At 39.1% G+C, this 27,946-nt stretch overlaps 1 protein-coding gene across 1 annotated transcript; it reads right to left on the bottom strand.

Annotated features, from left to right (window-relative positions):
* Positions 1-2,132: 2,132 nt before the first annotated feature.
* Positions 2,133-27,946, bottom strand: ABRAXAS2 (abraxas 2, BRISC complex subunit). Its single transcript, XM_039482567.1, has 9 exons — positions 27,797-27,946; positions 24,950-25,040; positions 20,463-20,499; positions 16,760-16,826; positions 13,846-14,036; positions 13,046-13,165; positions 12,235-12,319; positions 9,728-9,842; positions 2,133-4,003 (listed from the first exon to the last, which is right to left on the bottom strand). Exons 1-9 carry the CDS (start codon positions 27,866-27,868, stop codon positions 3,537-3,539), a joined length of 1,245 nt encoding a protein of 414 aa, XP_039338501.1. The 5' UTR covers positions 27,869-27,946; the 3' UTR covers positions 2,133-3,536.

Genomic DNA, 27,946 nt, shown 5'->3' with positions numbered 1-27,946 from the left:
TGCACTAGCCAAGAGAAAGTAAGTGTAAGATTCTGCTAAGAGTCACATAATTCTCAAAACTCACAAATTACCTTTTTAAATAAAAAACACTTGGGCAAATGGTAGTATAAAGACTAAATATTAGCTCAGTCAGATCCTCCTATATGCATGACCTTTTCATTGATGTTTCTCAAACATTTTATACTGAAGTTAGAAACAGGTGTTTGTTTTGGACAAACTGTCAAAGTCAGGCTTTGCCATAAATGCAGCACAAGAGAGGACGGAAGGAATCTTGTTTTGGAAAACAAAAAATATCTGCAGAGATCTCTTTTTTGAAGAACAACAGATGCCAGAACTTTGCATTGAAGCTCGTGCACATAATTAAAACAAAGAAAAACGGTGATTCAGAACTTGGTATTTATAATTACTAGCTCATAAACATCCAAGTAATCTGCTTCTAAAACCGATGATGTAAGAAAAAAATTAAATTAAGTATGCTGATACGATGCTGGTTGTCGTGGGTGTGTGCTTTTAACATAGACTGAGTGTGTGTGTGGGGGAAAATCAGCAGACCACCCCCGCCCCACCCGTTTCAGATTGACACATACAGCAGCAAAAGCAGATAAAGTAACAATATCCGGTTAAACTGTCTTTCAAAAAGTGTCAGGACAAGGAACATATAGACATTCATATGGATCAAGTGCATCTGCGAACTAAGTGGTTGGCGGTGTTGACAAAAAATTTAAGAACAATTTTTTGTTCTTAATTAAGCTTCAGAATTAACACTCCAGAAAGCTAGATGAGGATGTTCATATTGTGGCTGCCCATGAAGCATTGTTCTGTGGGCAAACATAGGACTTCCTATTCCCATGTCATCAATCAAGTCTTTTCAGAAGCACTATATTCACTTAATGGTTTTTTTTAATCTGTCCAGGTGGAAGTCGTAATTACCACCATTTCCAATATTCAAAGATTTCTAGTCTTTCGTGATGAACATTTAGAAAAAGCTGTGCTCAAGCCAAAATTTGAAAAACACACTAACCACCCTATATTTCGTGAATACAGCTTTGTTAATATGCCGCAAATACTAGTTACGTATTACTTGATTTAAATCCAATAGGCACAGGGATCCACTCTTGTTGATTTTTATTGCCTGCTAGCAAATCACAATTCCTGAAGATAGTTGGGGTTTTTATGCTCAGAGAGGAAGTCTGCATGGTTGAGGCTTGGAAACCTTATGCTTAAACCCCAATACATGAAGCACTGATCTCCTTTGTGTATTACTATCTCTTCTGACTTCTGCATTATGGTCATCATCCAATCCTATTGTCAATAGGAGCGTGACACCTGCAAAGACGATACTTCTTTGTGTCTTTCTGTAGCAAAATACTCTATTTTACAATACTGATCCTTTATGCTGGTTTATGAGTGATTACAAGTAGCTGAAAATATCCACATGGAAGTGTGAAGAGTTGGAGGGCTCTCATTTTGCACTCTACATTCAGATGTGCGATAGGGTGAACTGAAAATTATTACCTAAGTTGTTGTAATTCTGTTGTAAGAAAAGATTACAAAATGTTGTAACGCCTGGGTGGACATGAACAATGTATACAAGAATGGTATACAAACCATAATCTCGTCGTTATATTCTCTTCCTCTAGCGAATTCCACCTTTTACCTCCACAATAGGCAAAGTTGTTGATCTTTTTAAATAAACAAGTATCTCAACTCTAAACTGCATTTTCACATGCAGATAGATGCATGACTTCACTGAAATGGAATCTAGCTGACAGATATTAAAAATATATTTACAGGATTAAATAAGAGTTTATTATCACATTTAACTGCTTTGTCTGATGTACATTGCAGGTTTCTGTGCAGCATAAAAATAATAAAAAAACCCTTTCTTTTATGTGAAAACCAGAACTGATGAGATGGCAACAGCACTTGTTTAGCACACCAGCACTACAACTGCTTGAAGATAACCAACATTAATAAAACTGGAACAAATCTGTTGTTAAAATGGACTGCAACACTTGAAAACAAAATGCATCAAGTTAAGGCTAATGAGAATAATGTAAAACAGTTAAAATAGATAGACCATTAGATGTTTAAAGGTTGAAACACCCAATAGAAGAGTGCCAATTTTAACATTTCATTTTTCCAAACCCATTTTGTTTAATTTAGTACAGGTAAAGAGAGGCTAATGAACAGATTTTTGCCCAACATATATATTATCTGAGACTTTAGCCTTTTGTAAATCTGAAATATTTAAACATTTAAGCAACTGTTTTGTTTGGGATATTAACCAATCAAAAGGAGGGTTATTCATACTTTAAAGCATTAAATGCATGTGCTATCACCATAAACTGCAGGTTTTGTCATTTACAAGTAAGGGATAAAGCCCAATAGTACACAGACTTTTTAATGGCACAATTTCACATCTTTTGGGCAAAATTAGAATACAAGCAGTAATTAAATAAAAATATAAGTGCATCCAAACATAAATTCTCTAAATATACCACATTTCATGTTTCCAAAATGGCAAATTTCTGACGAGAGCTGCGATTCAAATTAAAATAAATGTTTGCGTATTTCACCCGGAGGTGAAAGAGGTAATAAACCCAGGGGAATCTCTAAACAACCTTCCCCAACGCAATCCCCTATTTCTTACATAAAATAAACTATACGGAAGTATAAATTCAATGCACAGATGGCAAAGAAATTGCAAATAGCTGATAACGTTTGGAATTTGTAGATTCTAAAGCCCAATTGTGAATTAACTACTGTTTGTAATTTGCTATGTGCACTTCATATTTTTAGTACAAAAATGGGACTGTAAATGAAGCTAGTGTGGCATAGAGCCACTGTAAACCCACCAAAACCAACGTATGCGTATGACATTCATTTGGATGATTTACCAGTAAGTTTTTCCTACAGAAAAAAGGCAACAGTCATTTTAAATGAGATACCTTAGGCTAGTACAAAAAATTGAAACAACCCCCTTCTCTATTAAAAGAGCATGCACACAGAAGAAGGTAGACCACATTTGTTCCAATCAGACTTCTTGGAATTATCAAAATTTCATTTCTGGTAAATATCAATTTGGCTCACCATAGAAAGTTGCTTTGAAGGCTATTGATAAATTGTTTCCCTTTCAAAAACTAAAATTCAAGGCATGATAGTGCAAGAGGTAAGTTTTGATTTTAGAGAACATTGTTATTTGTAGACTAACTGTGCTTAGTCACTAAATCCCAATCTATTGTCTTAAAGAAAATATGGCAACAAAAGCTACAAGGTTTCTAGAAATTTCATTTTGCCTAAATTTACCAGTATATCCATGAACCTCATCAACATTAACACAACTTGATTATCCTAATGATTCCATTATAAAACTTGCAAAATGTATCACAAGGTGAATAAGCCATCTAGTGCAAGTCTTCTACATTTTCTGTGCACAGTAATCCTCTTTGTAGTTTATTTCCTCCAGGTTAAATCCCCAAAATTTTTCTGTAACAATTATGAAAAAAAGAGTGCCATGTTGAGTTTTTGTTCTATCATATCTGGGAGGTTTGTGTGTTCCTGGAATCCCCATCAGGATGCGTCAGGGATCGTGAATCCCTTGTCTGTGAGTATTCACTGTCAGATGACTCTGTAGGTTCAAGCAAGTTCTCATAATCACTGTCTTCTGATTCATCAACAATGTCACCAGCTGCTCTTTGTGAGGAAGGCATGGATGCGCCATTGCCAGAATACTTCAATCCTGCATTTGTAGAAACATAATTGGAAGAGCCCACTGCTTGAGGTCGAGGCATAAAAACATTGCTTTCTGGGAGACCAGGCCCCAAAGTACTTTCTTGATTGCTCACACTGAAATCAGAATAAGGAGGAGGGGGATCAGAGGCATCTGAGTCTTCCAGTGTGCAACCTTCCACAGCAAATCCAGGGTACAACATTCGTGGAGGAAACATAGATTCCAAATTATCAGTTGACATTTGCCTGGTTAAGATGGCTTGCTGCAGTCCTATGAAAGACAAAAGGAAAATAAACATGTCCTAATTACACTGAAAAGCATGAAAAGTGATCTAGTTTTATGTTTATGTTGGTCAGTGTTTATGGAAAATTCAGGTATAGTGAACACATTAGAAAGCATCTGTCTTGTTTCTTGTGGAAAACTGCATAAAACTGGCAAAAAAAGTGTTCTGTTCTCAGTGAGTTTATTTAAACAAATCATTTTATGGATTGAAAAGTTGCTATACTGTGTAAAATTAACTCTCAAGCCTCTGGGAATTAGATTCCTACTACTACTACGTTTCATATAGCTTGTCTTTTTTCAGATTAAAGTGGTGTTTTATGAACAGTTGAGGTGAAGCCAAAAGAACCAAAGTTGATTTATATGGAATCATTTAAATAGACAGATGTTACTCACATAGGAAAAAGTTCAAGCACATGGATTTGGTAAATTAAGACACAATAGGGTTCAATCTTTGATGTACAGTACAAGGAGTGGTGACATAGAAAGATGAAAGGTTTTTCAGCAGCTGAGAAGTGCATGCAACATAAAACATCAATCACTCCCTTGAACATCTTATTGTACTTATAAAAACGACAGATTTAAATGTTTTAGAAGGTACAGGTCTCAACTGACTTCACTGCAGCAGAAATAGAATTCACACCTACCTAACAGTAACTGCTGAGTATGACAAGCTTTCTGACAAACAGCACTACTATGGGGACCTGAATTGCAGAAACGTTCATAGCAATAGCTCCCTTCCCCCCACTGCACAGGGAGCATGACTGATACATGATCAACTCTCCAATGCCAAAGAGGAAGTTTCCCAATATTGAGAAAATGAGAAGGTGGAAAACCAGCTACAGCATTTAATCTAATGATTTCATGTATGCGGAAGCTGGGTATATACTTTCCTGTCTCACCCTATCTCAAGCAATTCTTGTCTGCTCAGACACAGGCTCTCAGGAACTGATGCCTGCAGCCCACTGCTAATGCTGTTCCGTTCTTAGTGCCCAGAATCTGTTGCCACACAGACTGGGTTCAGCTCTGGCCACTCTTGTTATCCACTTTCACCTTCTTGCTGGTTTATGCAGCAGTGGTCACCTGAGCTGCATTATCCCTGGTCAAGCAGGAAGCAGTAATGATTCACACTGGCTGTGTATTACAGGTGGTCAGTGAATAGGTAAGAGCCAGCATCAATCCTCCGGGTTGAAGGAAGGAAGAAGGCACCCTTCAGGAAGTGGGCTGGGAAATCAAACTGTTGCTGCCAAAATGCCCAAGCAGTAGTGGGTACCATGTGCATTGCCGTGCTGATTGGAGGAAAGGTCTCTTAATCCGAGTAGCGGAGAGGCCCATTACAAAGCTTGGAATACTCACTAAACAAAACAATCCCTTAATCCCAACCACACACTGAACCACTGAATACAGAACTGATAAAGGATACTCTTGCTGGCAGTAATGGCAGGGTTATTTTTATAAATTATTCCATTAAATGGATGGAAAGAAGCAGTGGCCCTTCGCAAGAATGCTTGAGAAAAATTAAAGACAATTATATAACCATGTGTTCCAGAGTGAAACCTCTCTCCAGAGCACCTTTCTGACTTTTCTGGAACACTGGTGAAAAGTTCAACAGGGAGTTGAGATGCTTTGTTTTATATTACCCCGAATACACAATTGCCCTATATTCCACTTTGCACTTAAATGTTCTCCTTAACATCTTGTTTATATTTCCTCCCTTCATTTCATGCTTCTCTTTCTCCACCCTTCAGCTATACTTCTCTCCCTCATCTCCACTGCCTTATGTCTGCCAAAGTGAGTTGGATCAGCACTGTTTCCTCAAATGCTGGAGCACTTTACTATACCCGCCTCCTGCTAAGCAAAAAGTTTCCTGAAGCCCTATTCAGTTTCTAGGGAAGAGGAACAGTTTGGCACCAGCCCAAACACGTTCAAACAATGGATGTGACTGAGCAAGACAATTGTGAAGCAGCAGAAAATAACTGCAAATTAAGCAGTTTTGTTGCTCTTGGATTTTTTTCTGGTAGCCCATAACACATGCCAGGATAATTATTCTGACAAAATGGCATAGAACTCGAATGAAAAACATGAATTTTTGATGCGGAGGACATATTTCTACCACAGTAAGCTAAATCATACCCCAGCAAATCAATACAAAGAATGGTATGTTTTGAGAACCAGTGTAAACAAAAAGTATGTTTTGATACATCAGATCTTAAATCACAAACCAAAATAGAGTTAAGATTGTCCTGTTCTACTTATGCCTCGCACTGTCTGAAATAAATCAAAGGATGAATGAGTCCACCTCCGACATAATACCAGATGGCAGTATTTCAATACTCAAACTAACATTTCAATTACAGAACTAACACTGACAAGTAGGAAACTTCAGTGATATTTGAGAAAGGCACTATGTATCTGTCTATTTACCAGTGATTACTCCTCAATGTAGGACTGGCTTTGCTGGATTCTAGCTTAACATGCAAAAAAATGATATCGTAATTAGGGCTGTCAATTAATCACAGCTTTAATCGCACTGTTAAACATAGAATATCAATTGAAATTTATTAAATATTTTGGATGTTTTTCTACATTTTCAAATATATTGATTTCAATTACAACACAGAATACAAAGTGTACAGTACTCACTTTATATTTTTATTACAAATATTTGCACAGTAAAAATGATAAACAAAAAATTATTTTTCAATTAATCTCATAAAAGTACCATAGTGAAGTCTTTTTATCGTGAAAAATGCAACTTACAAATGTAGATTTTTTTTGTTACATAACTGCACTCAAAAACCAAAACAATGTAAAACTTTAGAGCCTGCAAGTCCACTCAGTCCTACATCTTGTTCAGCCAATCACTAAGAGAAACAAGTTTGTTTACATTTACAGGAGATAATGCTGCCCGCTTCTTATTTACAATGTTACCTGAAAGTGAGAACAGGCGTTCACATGGGACTTTTGGAGCCGGAAATTGCAAGGTATTTACCAGCCAGATTGCTAAACATTCGTATGCCCCTTCATGCTTTGGCCACCATTCCAGAGGACATGGTTCCATGCTGATAATGCTCGTTAAAAAAATAACGCATTAATTAAATTTGTGACTGAACTCCTTAGGGGAGAATGGTATGTCTCCTGCTCTGTTTTTTACCTGCATTCTGCCATATATTTCATGTTATAGCAGTCTCAGATGATCCAGCATGTTGTTCGTTTCAAGAACACTTTCACTGCAGATTTGGCAAAACACAAAGAAGGTACCAATGTGAGATTTCTAAAGACAGCTACAGCACTTGACCCAAGGTCTAAGAATCTGAAGTGTCTTCCAAAATATGATTAGGATGGGGTGTGGAGAAAGCTTTCAGAAGTCTTAAAAGAGCAACACTCCAATGCGGAAACTACAGAACCCACGCCACCAAAAAAGAAAAAAAAAAATCTTCTGCAGGTAGCATCTGACTCAGATGATGAAAATGAACATGTATTGGTCTGCACTGCTTTGGATCATTATCGAGCAGAACTCATCATCAGCATGGACACATGTCCTCTGGAACGGTGGTTGAAGCAAGAAGGGACATATGAATCTTTAGCGCATCTGGCATGTAAATATCTTGCAACGCTGGGTACAACAGTGCCATGCAAATGCCTGTTCTTACTTTCAGGTGATATTGTAAACAAGAAGCAGGCAGCATTATCTCCTGCAATTTAAACAAACTTGTTTGTTGGAGCGATTGGCTGAACAAGTAGTAGTACTGAATGGACTTGTAGGCTCTAAAGTTTTACGTTGTTTTGTTTTTGAGTTCAGTTATTTTTTGTATATAATTTTACATTTGTAAGTTCAACTTTCATGATAAAGAGATTGCACTACAGTACTTGTAATAAGTGAATTGAAAAATACTATTTCTTATTTTTACAGTGCAAATATTTATAATAAAAAAATAAAGTGAGCACTGCACACTTTGTATTCTGTGTTGTAATTGAAATGGATATATTTGAAAACATGGAAAATATCCAAAAATATTTATATAAGTAGTATTCTATTATTGTTTCACAATGCCATTAATCACGATTATTTTTTTAATCACTTGACAGTCCTAATTGTAATTATTCCAGTTATTCATTCAGATCCAGTTCAATCCAACAGCAAATAACAGACAACTGATGCTGATTCATAAATAAAATTTAGCAGATATGTGGTAGGCTGACATGTTAAAAGATTAAATGAAGATGCCCCAGTCTAATGGATTAAATGCTAGTATATGAAATAAAACTTGCAATCTCTCTGATGTATGGGCCAGAGATACTCTAGACCAGTGGTTCCCAAACTTGTTCTGCCACTTGTGCAGGGAAAGCCCCTGGCAGGCCGGGCCGGTTTGTTTACCTGCAGTGTCCACAGGTTCGGCCGATTGTGGCTCCCAGTGGCCACGGTTCACTGCTCCAGGCCAACAGGAGTTGCTGGAAGCAGCGCGGGCCGAGGGACGTACTGGCCGCCACTTCCAGCAGCTCCTATTGGCCTGGAGTGGCCAACTGCGGCCACTGGGAGCCGCAATCGGCCGAACCTGCGGACGCGGCAGGTAAACAAACTGGCCCGGCCCGCCAGGGGCTTTCCCTGCACAAGCAGCAGAGCAAGTTTGGGAACCACTGTTCTAGAAAATTACTACAGCAGCACTACAGCTGTACTGCTAATTACCTCATCAATTAGTTATTCTCTTCACCTCATGCAGTTCTTCCAGTGTGCCTCACTTAACTAATGTTGCTGTATCAGCTTCCCATCACAAAAATCAAGCCTTCAATAATGTACTGACATCTACTAGCCTGAGACTAAGCCTATTAGCTGGCATAGCCAAGAGCACCTATCGGTCCACTCTATGTCAAGGGCTGGTTCAGGTTCAATCCCAGCAACACAGAAGCTGAGAAGTGGCTGACAGCCACCTTCCTCCTCCCACACTCAGCAGAATTCAGCCTGATGTAGGCATCTGGCCCTCCATGCTTCAGCAATAGTGATACTAGCATAGGTCATTCATCTAAAGGAGAAGCAATTCCCCACCAAATTCTTTATCACAGAAATCAATATTTCTCTCAGAATAAGTTCTCTTTATAAACTTCCCAAAGAAAAAACACACAAGTTAGTTAATATGAAACACTGCATGCATTTTAATCCGTTGTTAAAATCACTGATGCATATGCTGCACTCTCCCATAGTCATCATGCTCTAGGTAAGATGATGTAAATACACGTTCTATAGTCCAAGGCCTGATAGCCTGCATTAACCTATCCGACATCACACATTTTTTAGGCTAAGATCACTTAAATAATGGAACCTGAGCAAGAATTGAGCCAGGTATCCACAGGAGAAAAATATTAACACAGGTCACTTAGCCTCTCCACAGTTCAGTTTCAAATTTTCAATTTTGCCAGTTCACACTGCAAAATCTTAGAAAGTTGTGTAATTATATTTTTCTTCTGGCATAGAGAACATTAAGATGTGTGTTGCAAGTATTTTCTCAAACTAGGAATCATTTCCGTCGAAATCTATCACAGGCATTGTAAACATGAGTTTGCAAGAATAGCTATTAGGTTGACAACAGCTGTGCCCCATATCTTTGTCGCAATAAGAAAAACAGGCAGATCATTCCAACGAGTCTTAAGTCTATGTTTCTACTAAATGTTTTGTCCTTACAGATTCTGTTTATGAAACATAAGTGTAAAGGAACTTACTTATTTTTTGCTCCTTTTCATTTTTTCTTTGTGTTATTTGCCCTTTTAGTTTGTTTACATCAGCTTGGAAAGATTCAACAACTCGTTCACTCTTTTCTACATCTATACATACTGCCTGGGAGAAAAACACAATAAGATAAGTCATACTCAGATTCTCCAAAAGTCCATTAAAGAGTTACACAACTTGGCCAAAGAATACTACCAGACTAGAAACAATACCAAGAGGATGAACTCATACTGAACCAGACTATGAACTAAGATGTTGAAAATGGATTTTCACCTACTGATCATGGCCTATGCTCAGCTGTTGCAAGATGCAAAGAACTTCCAAACAGTTTACCACTACTTCTTGTGTGACCCTGGGCAATTCACATAGCCCCTCTGTGCCTCTGTTCCGCATCTGTAAAATGGGGATGATAGTACTTCCCTACCTCACAGAGATGTGGTGAAGATACACTAAAGATTGGGAAGCTCTTTGAGATCTATTGATGAACAGTGTTATACAAGAGCTAGGTATTATTATTATTATAGGAGGACACTCCTAACGGAAAGAAGTTACCTCTATATTTTATCATCTGTTACAAATGATTTAGATAGTCTGCTAATCTTTTCTGCACTCAGTATCAAAAAGAAGGCCTCATCCACACTGACTGAAACTATACTAGCAACAGCCACGTGAGATTACCATGACTGTTAAATATAGTAAAGATCCTTGAACTGTTCAGACTTAAAGATCCTGATAGTGATGTGTTAACGTAACATTTATGCTACACTTCCAGCTGTGTTGTAGCCGGGTGACTAGGAGTCAGGAGATAAATATGTTGCGACCTGATCTCCTGGCTGTTGCACGGACAGATTCTATATTCGTCCTCTATCTATAAGTTTTTGATAGTGAAAATTAAAACGTGTAGTGAATAAATGAAAATACATAGATCTGTTCTTGCTCTATTAAACACATTTTTGGTGTTTCTAGTTTGCAACATCCTTTGTGAAACACGTGTTTCAAAGTTAACCAACAAAAGGAACTTTTAACACTTGACATAGGATAAAAACAAGCAGGTATGTGTGCACAAGCAGACTTAACAGTGCCATTTAGACACCAAAAGACTGCAGGGTCACAATTCTAGGAGCAATAAAGCAGTTCCCCAGGGAAGTCAGTATTTTTCCATATTTCTCTCAAACACCTTGCTAGCTAAACTCACCAGTGACTAGTGCAGAAGCATATATCTAACTCTACTTAATGCTGGTAAGCAGGAGGTACTAAACAAGGCTATCCCATCAACCCATTTATTAACACATTTGTGAATAACTGTTCATCTATTTCAAATATGGAGCTTGGAGGCAGCACTGAAACTCCTGGGAAAGAGAATCTTTCTTTACTCTGAGTGCCATACTCTAGGCAGCGCTGAGAGCAGAGCTGACGAGGTCCAGAGAGAACAGTATTTGTCCACAGGTTAGCTCAGAGGGAAGGTTGCTCTGATGTTAGTGTGCACACACGTGTGTGAAAAATAAAAGTACATCCAGCCACCTTCCAAACATGCAAGGCCAAATTGTGGTTTGCCCACTGTGGGCTACTTACGTCACAGGTCACAGTGGGGGCACTAAAGAAAAGCAGCTTCCACAGGGCAGGGTCAGAGATGGTTAGAGCCTTGACTCTGCCCTATTCCCCGTTTTTCACGCCAGCAGCAAAGCTGAGCTGGTAGAGAGGGGGATATGACCTGCTACCAGTCTATATGAGGAGCACATTACTCCAGGGTGTATATAAAGGGGAAGCCTCATTCACAAGTCCCAAACGTGTCTGATCCTGAGGCAGCACAGCTATATGCCATCGTCTACTCAGGACAAGTTGTAAATTGACAATCTAGTCTTTAGTAGATTTCTGAAGCCCACCAGTGAGCCATTTTCAGATGTGTCAGATATGATCACAGCAAGAGTCTTTTTTTTTTTTAAACTGACCCAAGCATTGTATCCAAAGCACTGTACGTTCCCTGCAAAATATCTGTCAGTTTTAATAAATGCAGAGTTCCCTATAGTATCTAGTACAGAGTGAAACCCCAATGTTGCCATCAGATCCATGTGGGGAGGCCCTTGCACTGCTATGGTGTCTTACTGACTTCAGTGGGGCTCTACTTTGTGGGGGATGGGGAAGAATTCACCCACACGGATCCATTTGCAAGACCTGGGCACTTAAACAAAATAGAAGTTTCCCTCAGACGTTACTTAACATTATAAAAAAAGAAGGCTCAAAGAGCCAGACTCAATAATGCTTATACCGACTACTTTTACTTGTACTTCTACTTTTCTAGAAGTATCTGTTAAATGCAGGTCATGTGAGAAAAGGTATAAGAGAAACATGAATGTTTAACTAGTAAAGAAATACAAGTCATTTCTCATATTTCCTTAAACCATTTTAAATTAAAAAAAACCTGGGTTTCCTTACAACTCTGGGCTACTAGAGCTCAGAGGCGCCACATGAATGTTGACCAATATTAAATAAAATTAGTTACCTGTACTTTTTCCTGAAGTGCATTATAAACCTGATATATAGCCCTGATGTCCTTCATCACTCCATCTTTATCAAAAAAATCAGTACTAAAAAAAAAATGCAGAAGTTAGAAAAGATAACATCACAACTTTCTCTGTCTCTCTGAGCTGCTTTTCTCCAAAGCACTTTAAGATTTGATTTTTATATTTACACAATGAATTAAACTTCATATATTGCTAAATCGTTTCTATCCCAAGGAACCAGTATCCAGGCAACAATGTATTAGCTGCAGAGGCTCTTTCTGGAACAAAAGGCAAAACTTGTCAAGTCTGACGCTAACAAGATTAGACTCTTAAAAAAAAAAATCAAAAAAAACCCCACACTTCTCTCCAAGCTTCCATGCTGTAACTGGAAAAATGTCTTTGTTAGATAACCAAACCATTTTTAAACGTTATTTTGCAGTGTCTGTGCATTTTATTTAAATGACTAAGAATAAACATTCTCAAACCATGAGTCAAAGCCTGTAAATCCACCCTACATAAAGAACATCCACTGAACTCAGTGGGAATTCTGCACAGGGAGGGCTTGCAGGATTAGGCCACAATTAGTCTAATTTTGATGTTGTTGCAAACCTATAGAATTCAGATCCGTTCATTTAAAAAATATGTTTTGCTGTTTAGAAAATGGTGAATGCATAAAATGGAAGCAGATTACTAAACAGCTTCAATACTTAGTTCTGTTTCTTGCTGAAATCCATATTCATATTACTATTTAGGAGGCAAAAATTGTAGAGCTTCTGGATTATACTTAATTTAAAAAAGAACTCCACTTACCCATGTTCCTTAATAACTTTGGCATAATTCTGAGAAGTATTTGGCACTGAAGAAACTTTGTACTCCTGCTGACTAGTATTGCCTAGATTGGGAATTGCAAGCGACACCCTTTGATTATACCTGTTGAGAAAGTTTAGAAAGAGACCACTATTATTCTTCCAAAGATTTTTTTTTGCAAGTCTTGGTATGCTCCCACCTCCCTACCCTAAGTGGACAGGTCTGTCTCCAAGCAAAGTGAGTACTTGAGGAGCTCAACTCCCTTAAAATTTAAACTAATATACATTTCTAGGTCAGCTGTATTTTGAATAAACAATTTGTCATATTCAAAGATGGCTTTTTGTTTTTAACACATTAATGCAAAACCAAAATTGACCAGCAGGTGGATCTATCTTTCATACCCCCTAAATTGTAGACTGTGCACTAATCAGACTATTGTAGGTGCAGAAAGGAAGCCACATTCCCAGCTCAGTAATTTTGGAGAAGTAAAGCCATACTGACTTCTCATTTCTCTTTAGAAACAATTTTTTCACAGTCTATTTTTAGTCTAAAAAATGTATTGACTAAAAAATAACTTTCCACTGCCCTGACTGAATCGTAGCTTAATTTATGAATTGCTTCCAGAGAAAAACATGCTACCTTATTTTATTATGTACGCATATAAAAAAAACAGAGTTTGACCAGTCGACAATTACTTTCAATACAGATATTTTTAAAAATAGTTCTTAATGCTATTAGGAATTTCAATAAAGAGTATAATTACAACCACACTGTGGTAGCTGATGTGAACATGGACTGTTTACCTTCGGTTTGGTCTGAAGAGCACATACTCTAAAGCATGTGTTGAGTTATTTGCAGTCGAGATGAAGCTGAAGAGAAGGAAGACAAGGTCAGGCACTCCAAGAATGTGTGTCAGCTGTTTATGGATGATGTGTTCTCTATATGACATTTGTTGCTGAGTGTTTCTCCTAAATCTGTACCATCCAATAACATTCTGTAATGAAAGTAAAGAAGAAAAAACAAAGTATTAATGGAGACAGAAAAGATTTATAGTTTTATCTGTTGACAGCCCAAAGTATGGCTAATGTAGTTAAGAAACTGAAAATCTGACAATTATATAATTCTAAATTATTGTATATTGCTTACATTTTTACACAGACTATCACTAATGCCACATTTGAAAGTTTAAGTGGTTTATTGTTACAAGCCTTTTTGTACAAGAAATAATAAATTAATTCTCATCTATCTAGGAACCCACTTATAATGGAAGGTCATATTTTAGAGGCAAGCCTCAGAGCATCTTCTCTTTGTTGCTACTTGCTCAGTTTTCAAACCTGGTAGATTTTTTTCTTTTATTTTGAGGATTGCTGCAACAGACTATTCACTTGTATTGCACTTATGAGATACATTTTCAATGACATGCATCATAGAACAGAATTGCAAATTTATGTTTATTCACAGAAACTGTGGGATTAATCTGCTGTGTATAGTGCTGAAATTATCCCTTTGAGCATTTAATTGTGACATACTCGTATGTTCTGCAGATAACATCCATCTAGTAATTCACTGATTATACCAAATACGAACATGTATTTAACTTGCTAATTTACATGCTAGTTAACATGAAATAAAGGGACAATAATGCAGAAAGTTAGCTCGTTATCAGAACCTGGCTCAGTAAGAGCCATGAGAGTACACAGTGTTATAAAGAAAACGTCCATACATTCAAAAAGAATAAAGTAGATTCCACACATTAACTGTCAATGCACGACACTTGTATTAAATAAAAAAAAAAAACAGTAAGCAAATATTACTCAGTCTTTTTACAATAAAACCTCTACTGCTGTGGATTCTGATGAAGCTCAGCTAGCAATCAGCTGAATCCAGGATATTTACTAAATGCATTTTTATTTTAGTTGATGTCCTGGTAACTTAATGGCATTAAGAATCCATTAAATTTAAATCTGGAGTGCTGAGTCACATGACACTTAAAAGTTTTTCCCTTCCTCAAGTCTATCTACTTTCAGATTGCAGAGAATGCATCTTTACTGAGTCTGAAATTGACCTATATCTCAACAAAATAAAACTCAGCTGAAAAGTTGGTGTCTTGATTTGAAAATGTACACTACAGGCTTACCACCACCCCACTCCACCCCCCCAAAAAAAGCCAGACAGTTTTAAGAAGTGTTTTCTGCTTTATCTCCTGAAGGGGAACTGAAAGACTGAAACTTCTCTCATTCTTTCAACAGTCGAAAACATCTTGTTCCCACACACCATATTTATACTGTTCTGTGCTGGAGTTAGGTGCTTATAGAATCAAATGTCTGAGACAGGAAAGACCCATGTGATCATTACTAGACATAAGACATACTTGAGGCAACTGCTTTTGTTGGAACAAACTGACAAGAAATAAATGGTTACAGGGAACTAAAAGTAGATTTGTGGTGCAGGAACTAGTACTGAAATAAGTATTTAGTTTGAACAGATAACTTAGGTCTTATCTTCACTATAGAGTTAATTCGATTTATAATTTCAGTGTTTCCCCAACTCTAGGCCTGTCCACACACAAAAACTCTTACCTCAAGTTGGCTAGACAGTCAGGTGCGCCAGTTCCTGCAGCTCCCATTGGCTGGGAATGGCGAACCGTGGCCACAGGGAGTTGAGGGGATCCAGGCCTGCAGACGCTCCAAGTCCCAACCCACCAGTGGCTTACCCTGACGGGCCAGGAGCAAAGTTTTCCAACCCTTGAACTATAGAGTCGGCTTATGAAAGGGTCATACAGTTTTTGCTAGTTTTACCTATCCATTCTGGGGGGTTGGCTTATAACTGAACGGGCTAATGAATGAGTATATACGGCAATTGATTATCCTTGCTCTAAGAATTGCTTGTCCCCAATTTGAAGCTCAGTTCTGCTCTTTAGGATATCATATCTGTTAAAAACTTCTGAAACAAGTGTTTGCTAATTGTTAAGATACAGCATTAGCAAGTTTTAAATGTGTATGGAAAATGAGCCATTGGTAAGAGCTTGATACTCTCCATTGGTCAACTGTAGAAACTTAAAACATTTTTAATATAGTACTGAATGTGCTAATAGCAAAGTACAGTTGAATAAGGGTACAATAGTTTAATAATAGCTACTTTGTGAGGCAATATTGTTTCAGTTTTAAAATATTTCAGATGGTGGAAATATTTGAATTCCAAGACTGTTTGTCAGACCTTTGTAATAAATTTATAACTATTTTTAAGCAAGAGTATGTGAACATTTTCACAGTAACTGCTCTGGGATTAAATGAGCATTTTACATAAACTCCCATTTCTGTTGGCCTAAATTGCACTGTGCAGTCATTATTATGCAAGTCTAACTCAGAGTGACAGTAGGTTAATACTAGTTATTAATTTCTGGGGACCTATACCTAAATCCAAGGTTTCACGTGAACATGAATTTGGTCCTTCTGTTTTTGCCCCTACTTAAATTGACAAAATAATTGGCATGATTGATAGCCTCTGCACAGGATAAGCTTAATCCTGGTATTGCCAAAGATTATGTGAGTCAAGATAAATGTGCTTTCTTTTTCAAATCTGCCCTTCTTCTAGGCAGTACATTCAGTTGCTCATTTGTATGAGCCCCACTTTCCTTTTTTCCTGTATGTAGATCCTATATGCTATACAAGGGGGAAAAAATAAAACAGAACTGTAGAAGAATATAGTGAAACTTACTTTTCTTCGATCTTTAAGAATTCTCTCCAAACTCTCTTCATTAACTTTGCCTGCATAGTCATAAAAGCTTAAACCAAAAAGGAAAAAAAATGTAGGTACAGTTTACACACTATTCAGATGTCATCTTGGTAAACATACAGTACTTCAATTAATCTTTAGATACTATCTCATAATTTAGCCATAGAATATTAAATCACTACAGCAGCTTTACATTTATTCAATGCAGCAGTTTAGCAACGTGGTGCCAAGATCACTAACGGTGAAAAAATAATATGCCTTGGTTTAACTACTGGTTTATAAAAAATCTTCAGTGTTGTTGCACCCAACAGCTAGGTGGCAATTATTTCATTGGCAACCCCTTCTACAAGGAGTATGTAGCTGGATTGCATAAGTTTCCTCTGACTACCTCTTGAAAAGCCCTATGTTTGGATGTCTGGGTTCTCCACCTGCTAAATGGGAAGGAGAGAAAGAACAGCAATTTTACATTTCAATTAAAAAATATGGAAACACTTTTTCAGGCTGCAGTCCTGCAATCAGATCTACATGGGTGGACCCTTATACCTGTGAAGTTCCACTGAAGTCCACAGTTATCCATGCAAGTGTAAGGGTGTGCCCACGTGGCTCCATTTGCACGACTGGGGCCTAAGTCAATAACAGAACATGAATTCAAATGGTTTACACATTTCAAAACATGGGAAAAACATTTGAAAATAGATTCCTCCTTCACTTACCTGCCAAGTCTTTAGTCTCTTTCAAGAGCTGATATCACTAACTCCTAAAGCAGTGCAGGAAAACACTTTGATTTAGAGGTCTATGATCTCAACTCTTGTCAGGGAAAAACAAAATCCTGAACTCAGTACTTGGCTGGTAAATAAAGGTGGAACTATATTTTGTTTTAAGATGCAAGTTATTTGGAATTTTAAGACTAATAGTCCATTACAAATGTGGAATCCTGAATAATTTAATTGCATAATCTTTTCAGTTCACCTTTAAAATGGTTTAAGCTTTCTTTCATATAAAGTGCCATCTAACCCCAGTAGTCTGTTTTCTATAGTTCAGGGAATCATTATTCCCTGTTTTCTATAATTTACAGAATCATCATTCTTACATACAAGGATGATGATACCCAGCAATTATTGTAAAAAATTGAGCAACTTCATTTGCAAACTGTTTTGATACAGGAAAATGGCCTTTTTAGAACCCTTATTTTTGGCTCAGTTCCCAACACTTGGGAAATGCACTGCAACCAAACCCACCCTATTCAATAGCAGCAAGGCCACAGCTGTTCTTTTCCAAGAGCACAGGGTGGGTCAGCTGCAAGCTTCCTTATGACTGACTACATTTAAGTCAAGAAGCTTTGGTAGTGTGCCAAAAATGTTTTTGTATGTGAAGGTTAAAGGAAGAGCACATATACTGAGCACCGCTACTGATGAGTAGTATATGCATTTGGAACATCAGAGTGGCCATACTGAGTCTGACCAATGGTTGTTCTAGCTCAGTATCCTGTCTTCTGACAGTGGCTGGTGCCAGATGCTTCCCAGGGAATGAACAGAACAAGGCAATTTGTTGAGTGATCCATCCCATTGTCCAGTCCCAGCTTCTGGCCATCAGAAATTTAGGGACAGCTAGAGAATGGGATAGTGTCCCTGACCATCCTGGCTAATAACCATTGAGGAACCTATACTCCATAAACTTATCTAATTCTCTTTTGAATCCAATTATACTTTTGACCTTCACAGCATCCCTTGGCAACAAGTTCCACAAGTTAACAATGTACTGTGTGAGGTAGTACTTCCTTTTGTTTCTTTTAAATCTCCTATTAATTTCGTTGGATGACCCCTATTCACTTTCTCCACAGCATTCATGATTTTATAGACCTCCATCATTATCCCTCCTTAGCCATCTCTTTTCTAAAATGAAAAGTCCCAGTCTTCTTAATCTCCCTTCATATGGAAGCTGTTAGAAAATATACCTTTGTTGCACTTCTCCGTACTTTTTTCAATTCTAATATACCTTTCTTGAGATGGGGCAACCAGAACTGAAGATAGTATTTGAAGTGTGTGTGTGGTCCATGGATTCATATAGTGGCATTATGATATTTTCTGTCTTATCTACTTCTTTCCTAATAATTCCTAACATTTTAGCTTTTTTGACTGCCATTGCACATTGAGTGGATGTTTTCAGAGAACCACCCTTGACTCTAAGAATACTTTCTTGAGTGTTAACAGGTAATTTAGACCCATAATTTTGTATGTATAGTTGGGATCATGTTTTCCAATATGCACTATTTTGCATTTATCAACATTTAATTTCATTTGCCATTTTGTTGCCCGGGCATCCAGTTTTCTGAGATCCCTTTGTAACTCTCCGCAGTCAGCTTTGCACTTAACTACCTTGAGTAATTTTATATTGTCCACAAGCTTTGCCATCTCACTGTTTACACCTCCTTCTTCCAGATCATTTATGAGTATGCTGAGCAGCATTAGTTCCAGTACAGATCCTTAGGGGACCTCACTCTTTACCTCCCTCCACTGTGAAAACTGACAATTTATTCTTGCCCTTTGTTGCCTGGCTTTAACCAGTTACTAATCCATGAGATGACCTTCCCTCTTATATCATTACTGCCTACTTTACTTAAGAGCCTTTGGGGGACCTTGTCAAAAACTTTGAGTCTAAGTACACTATATATCAACTGGATCACCATTGTCCACATGCTTGTTGACCCCAGATACTGGGACATAACCTGAGATGTGGAGAGTCTTGCACATAAGTCACAGGGATGAGACTATTCCCTTCTGTAATTATCAGACAGCAAATCAGACTGCAGCGTCTCTTTTGTAATATAATAAATGTCAATCATGACACTTGAGGCCCATTCCTTAGTAAATCTGTGGAAATCTCCAAATAAAAACAAATGTGTGGCGCATAACCAGGGATTATTTCTAAAAATGCAACTTCTAAACACACACTATAGATAGTAATTTAGAAGCCATCTTTGCTTAGTAACTGCAGTCTACATGAGAAAATTAGATTTAAGACAGCATGAGTCTTCTAAATGAAGATATATAGAGCTAGATTCCCTTTTACATTCTGGCAGTGCAGAGGGGCCAGACAGCAGCTTGATCTAGCCAGCTGAAAATTCCTCTGGCATGGGAGAATAATTGGCTGGTGCAAAGTCATCATTCTTGGCTCCTACACCACCCTCTGGCCCTGGTATAGGAGTCATCTGGGGTGAGAGTGACCAGAATGTGCTGCACATCTATTCTCCAGGTCCCTTTGGGACAAACTGGCATAGGTTAAAGCAGTCCCAATGATTCTCCAACCTATGCTAGGGTGCAGCTCCACCTCAATTATCAGGGATCCATGACTGGATCCTTCACTGCCACCATTCTCTAACACATCAAGTGAAAATTCAACACAGGAAAGAATTTGGGCCATGGTATCTACACATAATTTGCTGCTATGTGCTTTTTAAACTAATATTCTACATTAAAATGGTGTTAGTACAGCTTTCAAAAGATGTTTTGTGTGTCACAATGGGTTCCATTTACCCATATTACTGTAATACAACCACATAGGGAGCAGTTTCAAACGTTACTATATACATATGAAACGCTAACGTATTTCAATGAACTACCTATCTTTATGTGCCAGATTCACCCAACAGTGGAATCAGTACAGTCAAACAACAGAAATAGCTTACCTAAAGAGTTTTGAACAAGGATCGTGGTCATGGATTTCTGTAATAAAAAAACAAAGTGTCTGTCCCAGCAGCTCAAAGCCCAGGGAAAACTGTGGTTGTGTATCTTGCACAAATTTCTTCTAAATCTCCAGTAATGAACAATATCAGACAATATACTGCTGTCAGTCTGTGGGGAACTTCTGACAACAAGAATTGCCCCCTGTAGAGTGAGAGAGTAGTCTTCCTGTCTAAGAATGCATTATACTGAGCATAATGAACCTAGGGAACATGTAAGTGAACCTAGTAATCACATTTTAAAATATTCTTCTATGGGTGTTAAGTAGCTAACATATTGCTGAGTTTCATATTCATTTGCTTTTAGATGTACCTTCCTATAGTAGTCTGCTTATAGTTGTTCAGTAATGGTACAGTGACAGATAAAAAAATGTGTAGGAAGCAAACATAACAGTTAGACGTGACAAATTAATCAAACTGGAGGAAGGGAAATGCAGATTAATGACCTAAAAGAGAAGAGGGTAAGCACCACTCTGGCATGACTACTTTCCTGTCACTTTAGCCAATGTGACTGCAACTAAACAAAGTCACTGCATTATTTTTTCTTTTGATTTTATGAATTAGTAACAAATATTACCTAAGATTCATATTTAAGCAGAAAAGGTTATAAAAGATCTCTGCTGTGGGTCAAGTAAGGGAAAATAATCAAAAAGCCCATAAAGTATACCCATCTTTTCAACGTGAATCAAAGTTAGTTTGTTTATGTGCTTTAAGCACTTGTACCATGTATCCTTCCAGTTATGACTTTTTAATCAGCTACTGTTTATCATTTATTTGCATTTTTCTCTACCAATCCTTTCCGGTGCTTTTGTCTTAAGTACTCTTAAATCCCCTATTCTCTCTCTAGATTCAGCAGCATTTATACAGAAATAATATTTTGAGCTCTGCCAAAGTGAGCATTTAGCAGTAACTTTGCTTGGTACCTTCCTCCCTGAAGAGTAACTCATCGCTTGCTGCTCTGAAAGCCACAGAGTTTGCTCACAACGTCTGCGATTTCAGCTCAATCAATCAAACCACAATCTCCAAGAACGGACTTTACACATTAACTTCTCACCATATTCAGACACTACCAAAATAAGTCTTTGCACATCAATGTATGTTTGTGCTTCCAGAGATTTCACCTTGTTTTTGGCTACGGTAAGGATGGAGCTGTGAAAGTTACATTTTTATTCAATTGCAAACCAAAGACTAACTTAATGCCAGCTCCAGATTTATAGCCTGACATTCTTGAGTCTCATGGAAATGATTTGCTAAACAAAGCCAGTAAATAATATAATACCAGCATGCAATGTAATTACCTCAAGCAGCAGTATACATGCTAGAATTATTGGGAACATATACCTGTGTTTTTTTCAGCTACATTGTTATATCTAGACCAGACCTAGGGCTTTCTTTAAAAAACTGAGACAGTGTGGTCTACTGCAGTGTTTCTCAAACTGGGGTCGCTACTTGTGTAGGGAAAGCCCCTGGCAGGCCGGGCCGGTTTGTTTACCTGCCCCGTCCGCAGGTTCGGCCGATCGCGGCTCCCATTGGCCGCGGTTCGCTGTCCAGGCCAATGGGAGCTGCTGGAAGCAGTGCAAGTTGAGGGACTTACTGGCCGCCGCTTCCAGCAGCCCCCATTGGCCTGCAGCGGTGAACTGCGGCCAGTAGGAGCCGCGATCGGCCGGACCTGCGGACAGAGCCGGTAAACAAACAGGCTGGCCCCCAGGGGCTTTCCCTACACAAGCGGCGACCCCAGTTTGAGAAACACAGGTCTACTGGATAGACTATAAGAGGAAACCAGGAATTCTTAAATTCTAGTTGTGGTTCTGTACAGTGAATAGCTGTATATCCTTGGGATATCACTAAACCTCTATGGTAAACTGAGACAATTGATAAATGAGAATGATAAAAATATTGCACAGTAGTGTTACAAGGCTTAATTTCTGTACACTACTTTCAGGCCTTAATACCAAGTTTTAAATGAATGTGATTTCTTCAACAGGAATTCACAAATCCTACATCTTGAACTATTATAATATTCAAAAGAGCTCTTTTGATGGGGCTAATTCCCTATTTTTTTTCTAAAATACAAATTATCTTCTATGTGAATAACATACTGTAGAAATGTGTTTACTGACAGAAAAAAAGCAACCCATAATGCCGCAACTATTGGTGTGTGCGGCCCACGGGGGGTGACTAGGCGGGCTCACTGTGCGGCCCACGGGGGGTGACTAGGCAAGCAGTGGGTGAAGGAGGGGGGCTGAGGAGGCAAGCGGGTGGGCAGTGGCAGGCGGTGAGTAGGTGGGGGCAAGTGAGCCAGGGAGGGGGCTGAGGAGGCAAGCAGGCGTGGGCAGTGGCGGGGGGTGAGTAGGCGAGCTTGGGGTCTGAGGAGGTGAGCAGGTGGGCAGTGGCGGGGGGGCAGGTGAGCCGGGGGCAGGGGAGGAGGCGGCTGAGGAGGCGAGTGGGCAGGCAGGGGCGGGGGGATAGGTGAGCCGGCGGCTGAGGCGGCGAGCGGGCAGGCAGTAGTGGGGGGGCAGGTGAGCTGGAGGCGGGGGAGGGGAGCTGAGGAGGCGAGTGGTGAGTCGGTGGCTGACCTGTTCTACTGATCTGATCTGGCTCCCATCCCCTCTCCAAGGGTTGCAGCTGTCTGGAGGTGCCTGCCTTCCACGCCTTGCTCAGTCACACCTCATTCATTCAACAGGGCAATTGATTACAAGGGGGGGGGGGGGATCTTATTCTACTTTTAGCAAAAAGACAGTTTTCTTTTACCTTAATTATACTACCTTAGGGGCCCAATATAACATACTACCAAGGTTCAATACCACTGTTTCGGTGGGGCGGTGCTAGAGACGGAGGGTTTGTTTCCACGGGGCGGGTGGCGCTGGGGGGTGGGGGGTGCAAAGGGTGTTTCGGGATGGCTGGGCGGTGCTGGGGGAGTGTTTCGGCGGCGCTGGGGGGGGGGTTGCTTCCACGGGCCGGGCAGTGCTGGGGGGGGGGGGGGAAGGGGTTCGGCCCTCAGCTATTTTCTTTGAAGTAATATGACCCTTGCCGTTTACAAGTTGTGAAGGCCTACTCTATTGTCATCGATGACTCAGACAAGTAACTGAGTTTGTATAATGCAAATTTAAATTTGTCAAAGCAAATATATATTGAGAAGAAAATCAACAATTTTCCACTACCATACTTCCCCATCTCTCACACAGAAAACAATCTGTCATTGTTCCTGGTATCATGTATATCAGTTTAAACATGGAAAAAAATGTAGGCCCTGTCCTGCAATCAACTCTATGTTAGCCAATCCATTGCACCTGCACAGAACCCTGCTATAGTCAATCGGGGTCTGCTGGCATACAGATCTGATTGCAGGATTGAGGATTTAGACTTTAAACACACCACCATCTTAAGACTGATAGAAATATTTTAATGTATTTTTATTTTGATTTATACATGCATCCATTAAAAAGAAGCACCTCCTTGACAATTCTTAAATATATTGCTATCAAACTGACTACTATTACTGCCCTTCAACCATTAAATCAATATATCTACAACAGCCAACAATAACCCAGCAGCAAAAAACAGATCTTTAAAATCTCCATTAGAATCATCTCATTTTGTCACAGCAAGTCAAAAAACACACTAGTCTATTTTCATTGTCTAGAGAAATGCAAAATAGTAAACAGGAAGCATAAACAGTTAATTAGTTGTTTAAAATACAATTTTAATGTGTTATTAGTAACATGGGTAAGGATTTTAAACTTATATGATTATGAATTTGATCATACTGCTCTAACTACATTTTATTTAAAAAACAAACAACAAAAAACCTGAGAGATGGGATGGCCTCAGTATTGATGGCTGATTTTTCAGCTATTTACCAAGAAAGAAAAATATTTTGGTGTCCCATAAAAGAAACCAGAAGTTAATGAAAACAGATACAAGGGAGCAAAAAAATCAAATTTGAAGCATGTGGGTGGAATCATTTTCAAGATTAGGGCCTAAATCATTTCATGTTACAAAATTCAAGCTATTTGTGGAATTTACTGAATGGCTAAGATGAGTTACACTTATTCTACAGAGAGGCACAGTAAAACTGTATCCAGCAAAAGGACTGTTCCCTTTCCTCATACTTCAGCCATATATATACATATACATATATACACATTATACATATACATATATACATATACATATATATATATATACACATACACATACACACACACACACACACAGTAGTAAAGAAGAATTTTGGATAACAGTTCTTGGGAGATTGTAAAATCTTGCCTTACCCTTACAGAAGGGTTAGCAAAAATACCTATTTTTAAAAAGGAGAAAACTTTAAAAAAGTTTTTTCCTTTAAACAGAAAAAAAAGATCCTTATTTATATAAAAAAAAGTGAACTAACTAGGCACCTCTTCCAGAATTTCTCAAAGCTTAGTACAACTTACCAATTACTTGCAGAAATTCAGTGTTGCTGATTTGTGAATCACTGATGCTAAACGTCTCCTCTTGTCTTACCTCTCCCAGTAGAAATCCTTCCTACAGTTTAAAAAAAAAAAAAAAAGATGCGGACTAAAAACAGAAAGAAACTACTAGTATAATTTATTCACAAGCACATTTAATAAAAGAATTAAATGTACGACTGTTTGAAATTAACATGTTGATTTAAGCAACTACAAATGCAACCTATCAGTAAATTCAGCGGTGTCTGATTTTAAGTTTCACTTAAAGCCTCTTTATGCAAATCTGGCAGTGTAAAGATGTGTTGAATGAGGCAGAAATTGCTTTTGAAGAATACCATATTTTCAATTATAAAACCTGTGTAAGGGCTCTATATGTACTCTGTTAACCGCCCCGGTACAGGGGCCATGTTATGCAGATAATATGAAAAAGGAGGTGGTGCAGCCAGAGAGGACACTGCATCACAGCTATTCTCTCCTTCCAAGGCCCACAGGAAACAGAGTGTAAATTATAGAAGCCCTGCAGTTACTCTACTTAAACCCAACACTGGGGCTGGGCAATCCCATACAATGGAAAACAGTGGTGAATTTAGTAGGCAGTAGGTTTCAAAGAAACAAGAGGAGTACTTCTTCACACACACAGTCAACCTGTGGAACTTGTTGCCATGTGATGCTGTGAAGACCAAAAGTATAAATGGGTTCAAAAAAATAATTAGATAAGTTCATGGAAAATATGTCCATTAGCCAAGATGGTCAGGGACACAACCACATGCTCCAGGTGTTCCTAAGCCACCAAATGTCAGAATTTGGGACTAGCTACAGGGGGTTGATCACTCTTAATTGCCCTGTTTGTTCATTCCTGATGAAGTATTTGGAATCGGCCACTGTTAGAAGACGGGATACTGGGGTAGGTGGACAATTGGTCATACTAAGTTGGATCATTCTTTTGTAATTAAAGCCATCTTTCCCTCTCTGTTCCTATCCCAAGCACAGGAGCAGGATAACTGATAATCAGGCCGTATCAATATAAATAATGAAACAATAGGTTGCCATTTGTTTCTTTACATTCAGATAAGTAGAGCAAATTTACACCACCTACCACTGGACTAAAAGCTAATGTCAACAAAGCCCTAAAACGCAAATACATATTGTTGCAATCTGGACTCTCGGTAATATTTTTAATGACCAGTGCTAGTACACTGTGTAGGATAAAGAGGTTTAATCCAAATCTGTATTTTTCCCCCTTTTTACTGTACACCCACCCCAACTTTCAAGTACATGGCACACTGATACAAGGTCCTGATCCAGCAACAGTCACACAAATGCTTGATTTTATTATAAAGTAGTCATGGCACCAAAGTTAATGACATACATCAGGGGTAGGCAATCTATGGCATGGGTGCCGAAGGCGGCACGCGAGCTGATTTTCAGTGGCACTCACACTGCCCAGGCCCTAGCCACCACTCAGGGGGGCTCTTCATTTTAATTTAATTTTAAATGAAGCTTCTTAAACATTTTAAAAACCTTATTTACTTTACATACTACAATAGTTTAGTTATATATTACAGACTTAGAGAAAGAGACCATCTAAAAACATTAAAATGTATTACCGGCAAGCAAAACCTTAAATCAGAGTGAATAAATGAAGACTCGACACACCACTTCTAAAAGGTTGCCGACCCCTGACATACATGTTTGCAGAATTCTGGCCTACATCAGACTGTTAGTCAAACCACACTCTTTAAAATGAAAAAAATCTACTTTCAAGGGTGAAAGACCTCTGCAGACATTATAAAATCCCTACAATAAATTCTAGTAGTATGATATATTAAATGTAGCTTTTTTGTTTACTTTGTGAAACAGTCAATAGAATGTTGATAATGCAACTGACAAACTCTCTTTAAATTTCTGCTTCATGATTACATACATTTTACAATGAAAGTAGAGTGATAACTTGTATTAGGTCAACAAGTAAGTTACAATACTCAAGGGATGGTCAAACTAGGCAGTTTATTTAAGTGACTTATGATCCAATGTCTATTGTATGCCAAAATGATTTTAGGCAAGAGAAACTATGTACACTGAAGAGAATATTGTAAAAAATACTCTAATTTATAAGAACAAAGTAGGCTTTTTAGAGTAATGAACTCAAGATATTAGGCAGCTTTTGGAAGCTAGCTTTTGGTTTAGACACCCATGAATGGCCTTATGCGACTATGACACCATACTATCCACCTGGTTAATTTCAGCAGGGGCATGTGGGGCAGGCAAGAGAAGATGGAGAACGGGATCCATTTCCTGAAAGTATTCAGACCAGAGTTTAAACAACTGGAGCACCAAGAGAAATAAACATCCCTTGAGGCGGGACTGATGCACGACTGAGATGTCAGCAATGCACGGACATGCAAACGCCTAGTCTGGATTGCAACGACACATACCAATTTGCCTACTGCCTTGTGTAGGACCAAGGGGTTCAGTCCACCTGGGCTCCCCCCTTTCCCCTGTAACTCCTTCTGACTGATTCGTTAGACCAGTTGCGGGGGGGGAAACATAAGAGACTCACTTCCCCAAGCCCCTCACAGCACGCCCCCCCCGCTAACTCTGCCCCTCCACTTCCCTCACCCCCCCCCCCCCCCCCGGGCCCCCCCCCGCGCAGAGGTGAGGCGAAGGCGGCCGCGCGGGGAGAGCGGGCGGGGCAGGGGGCGCTAGGCCCCGGGCGGGCGGGCAGGCAGGCAGGGGGTTCCCTGAAGCCCCCCAGCCCCAGTGGGGGTGAGGAGCCCGTTTCCCTCCCAGCAGCCCCCCGGCGGGGAGCGGAGCGCAGCCCCGGGCACCTACGTGATCCGCGCTGCTGTTGGCGCTGTAGTAACAGACGGAACTGAACGTGTAGCCCGAAATGGAAGCCGCCATGATGGAGACCACCGCCGCTGCCGCTCCCACAAACCACCGCGCCGCCCCCTCCCAGTACCGCCCCACCGCCCCGGCTTC

This window comes from Mauremys reevesii, linkage group 7 (genome assembly GCF_016161935.1).
Source record: "Mauremys reevesii isolate NIE-2019 linkage group 7, ASM1616193v1, whole genome shotgun sequence".
NCBI lineage: Eukaryota > Metazoa > Chordata > Testudines > Geoemydidae > Mauremys > Mauremys reevesii.
This window is presented reverse-complemented; position numbering and strand designations above follow the sequence as displayed.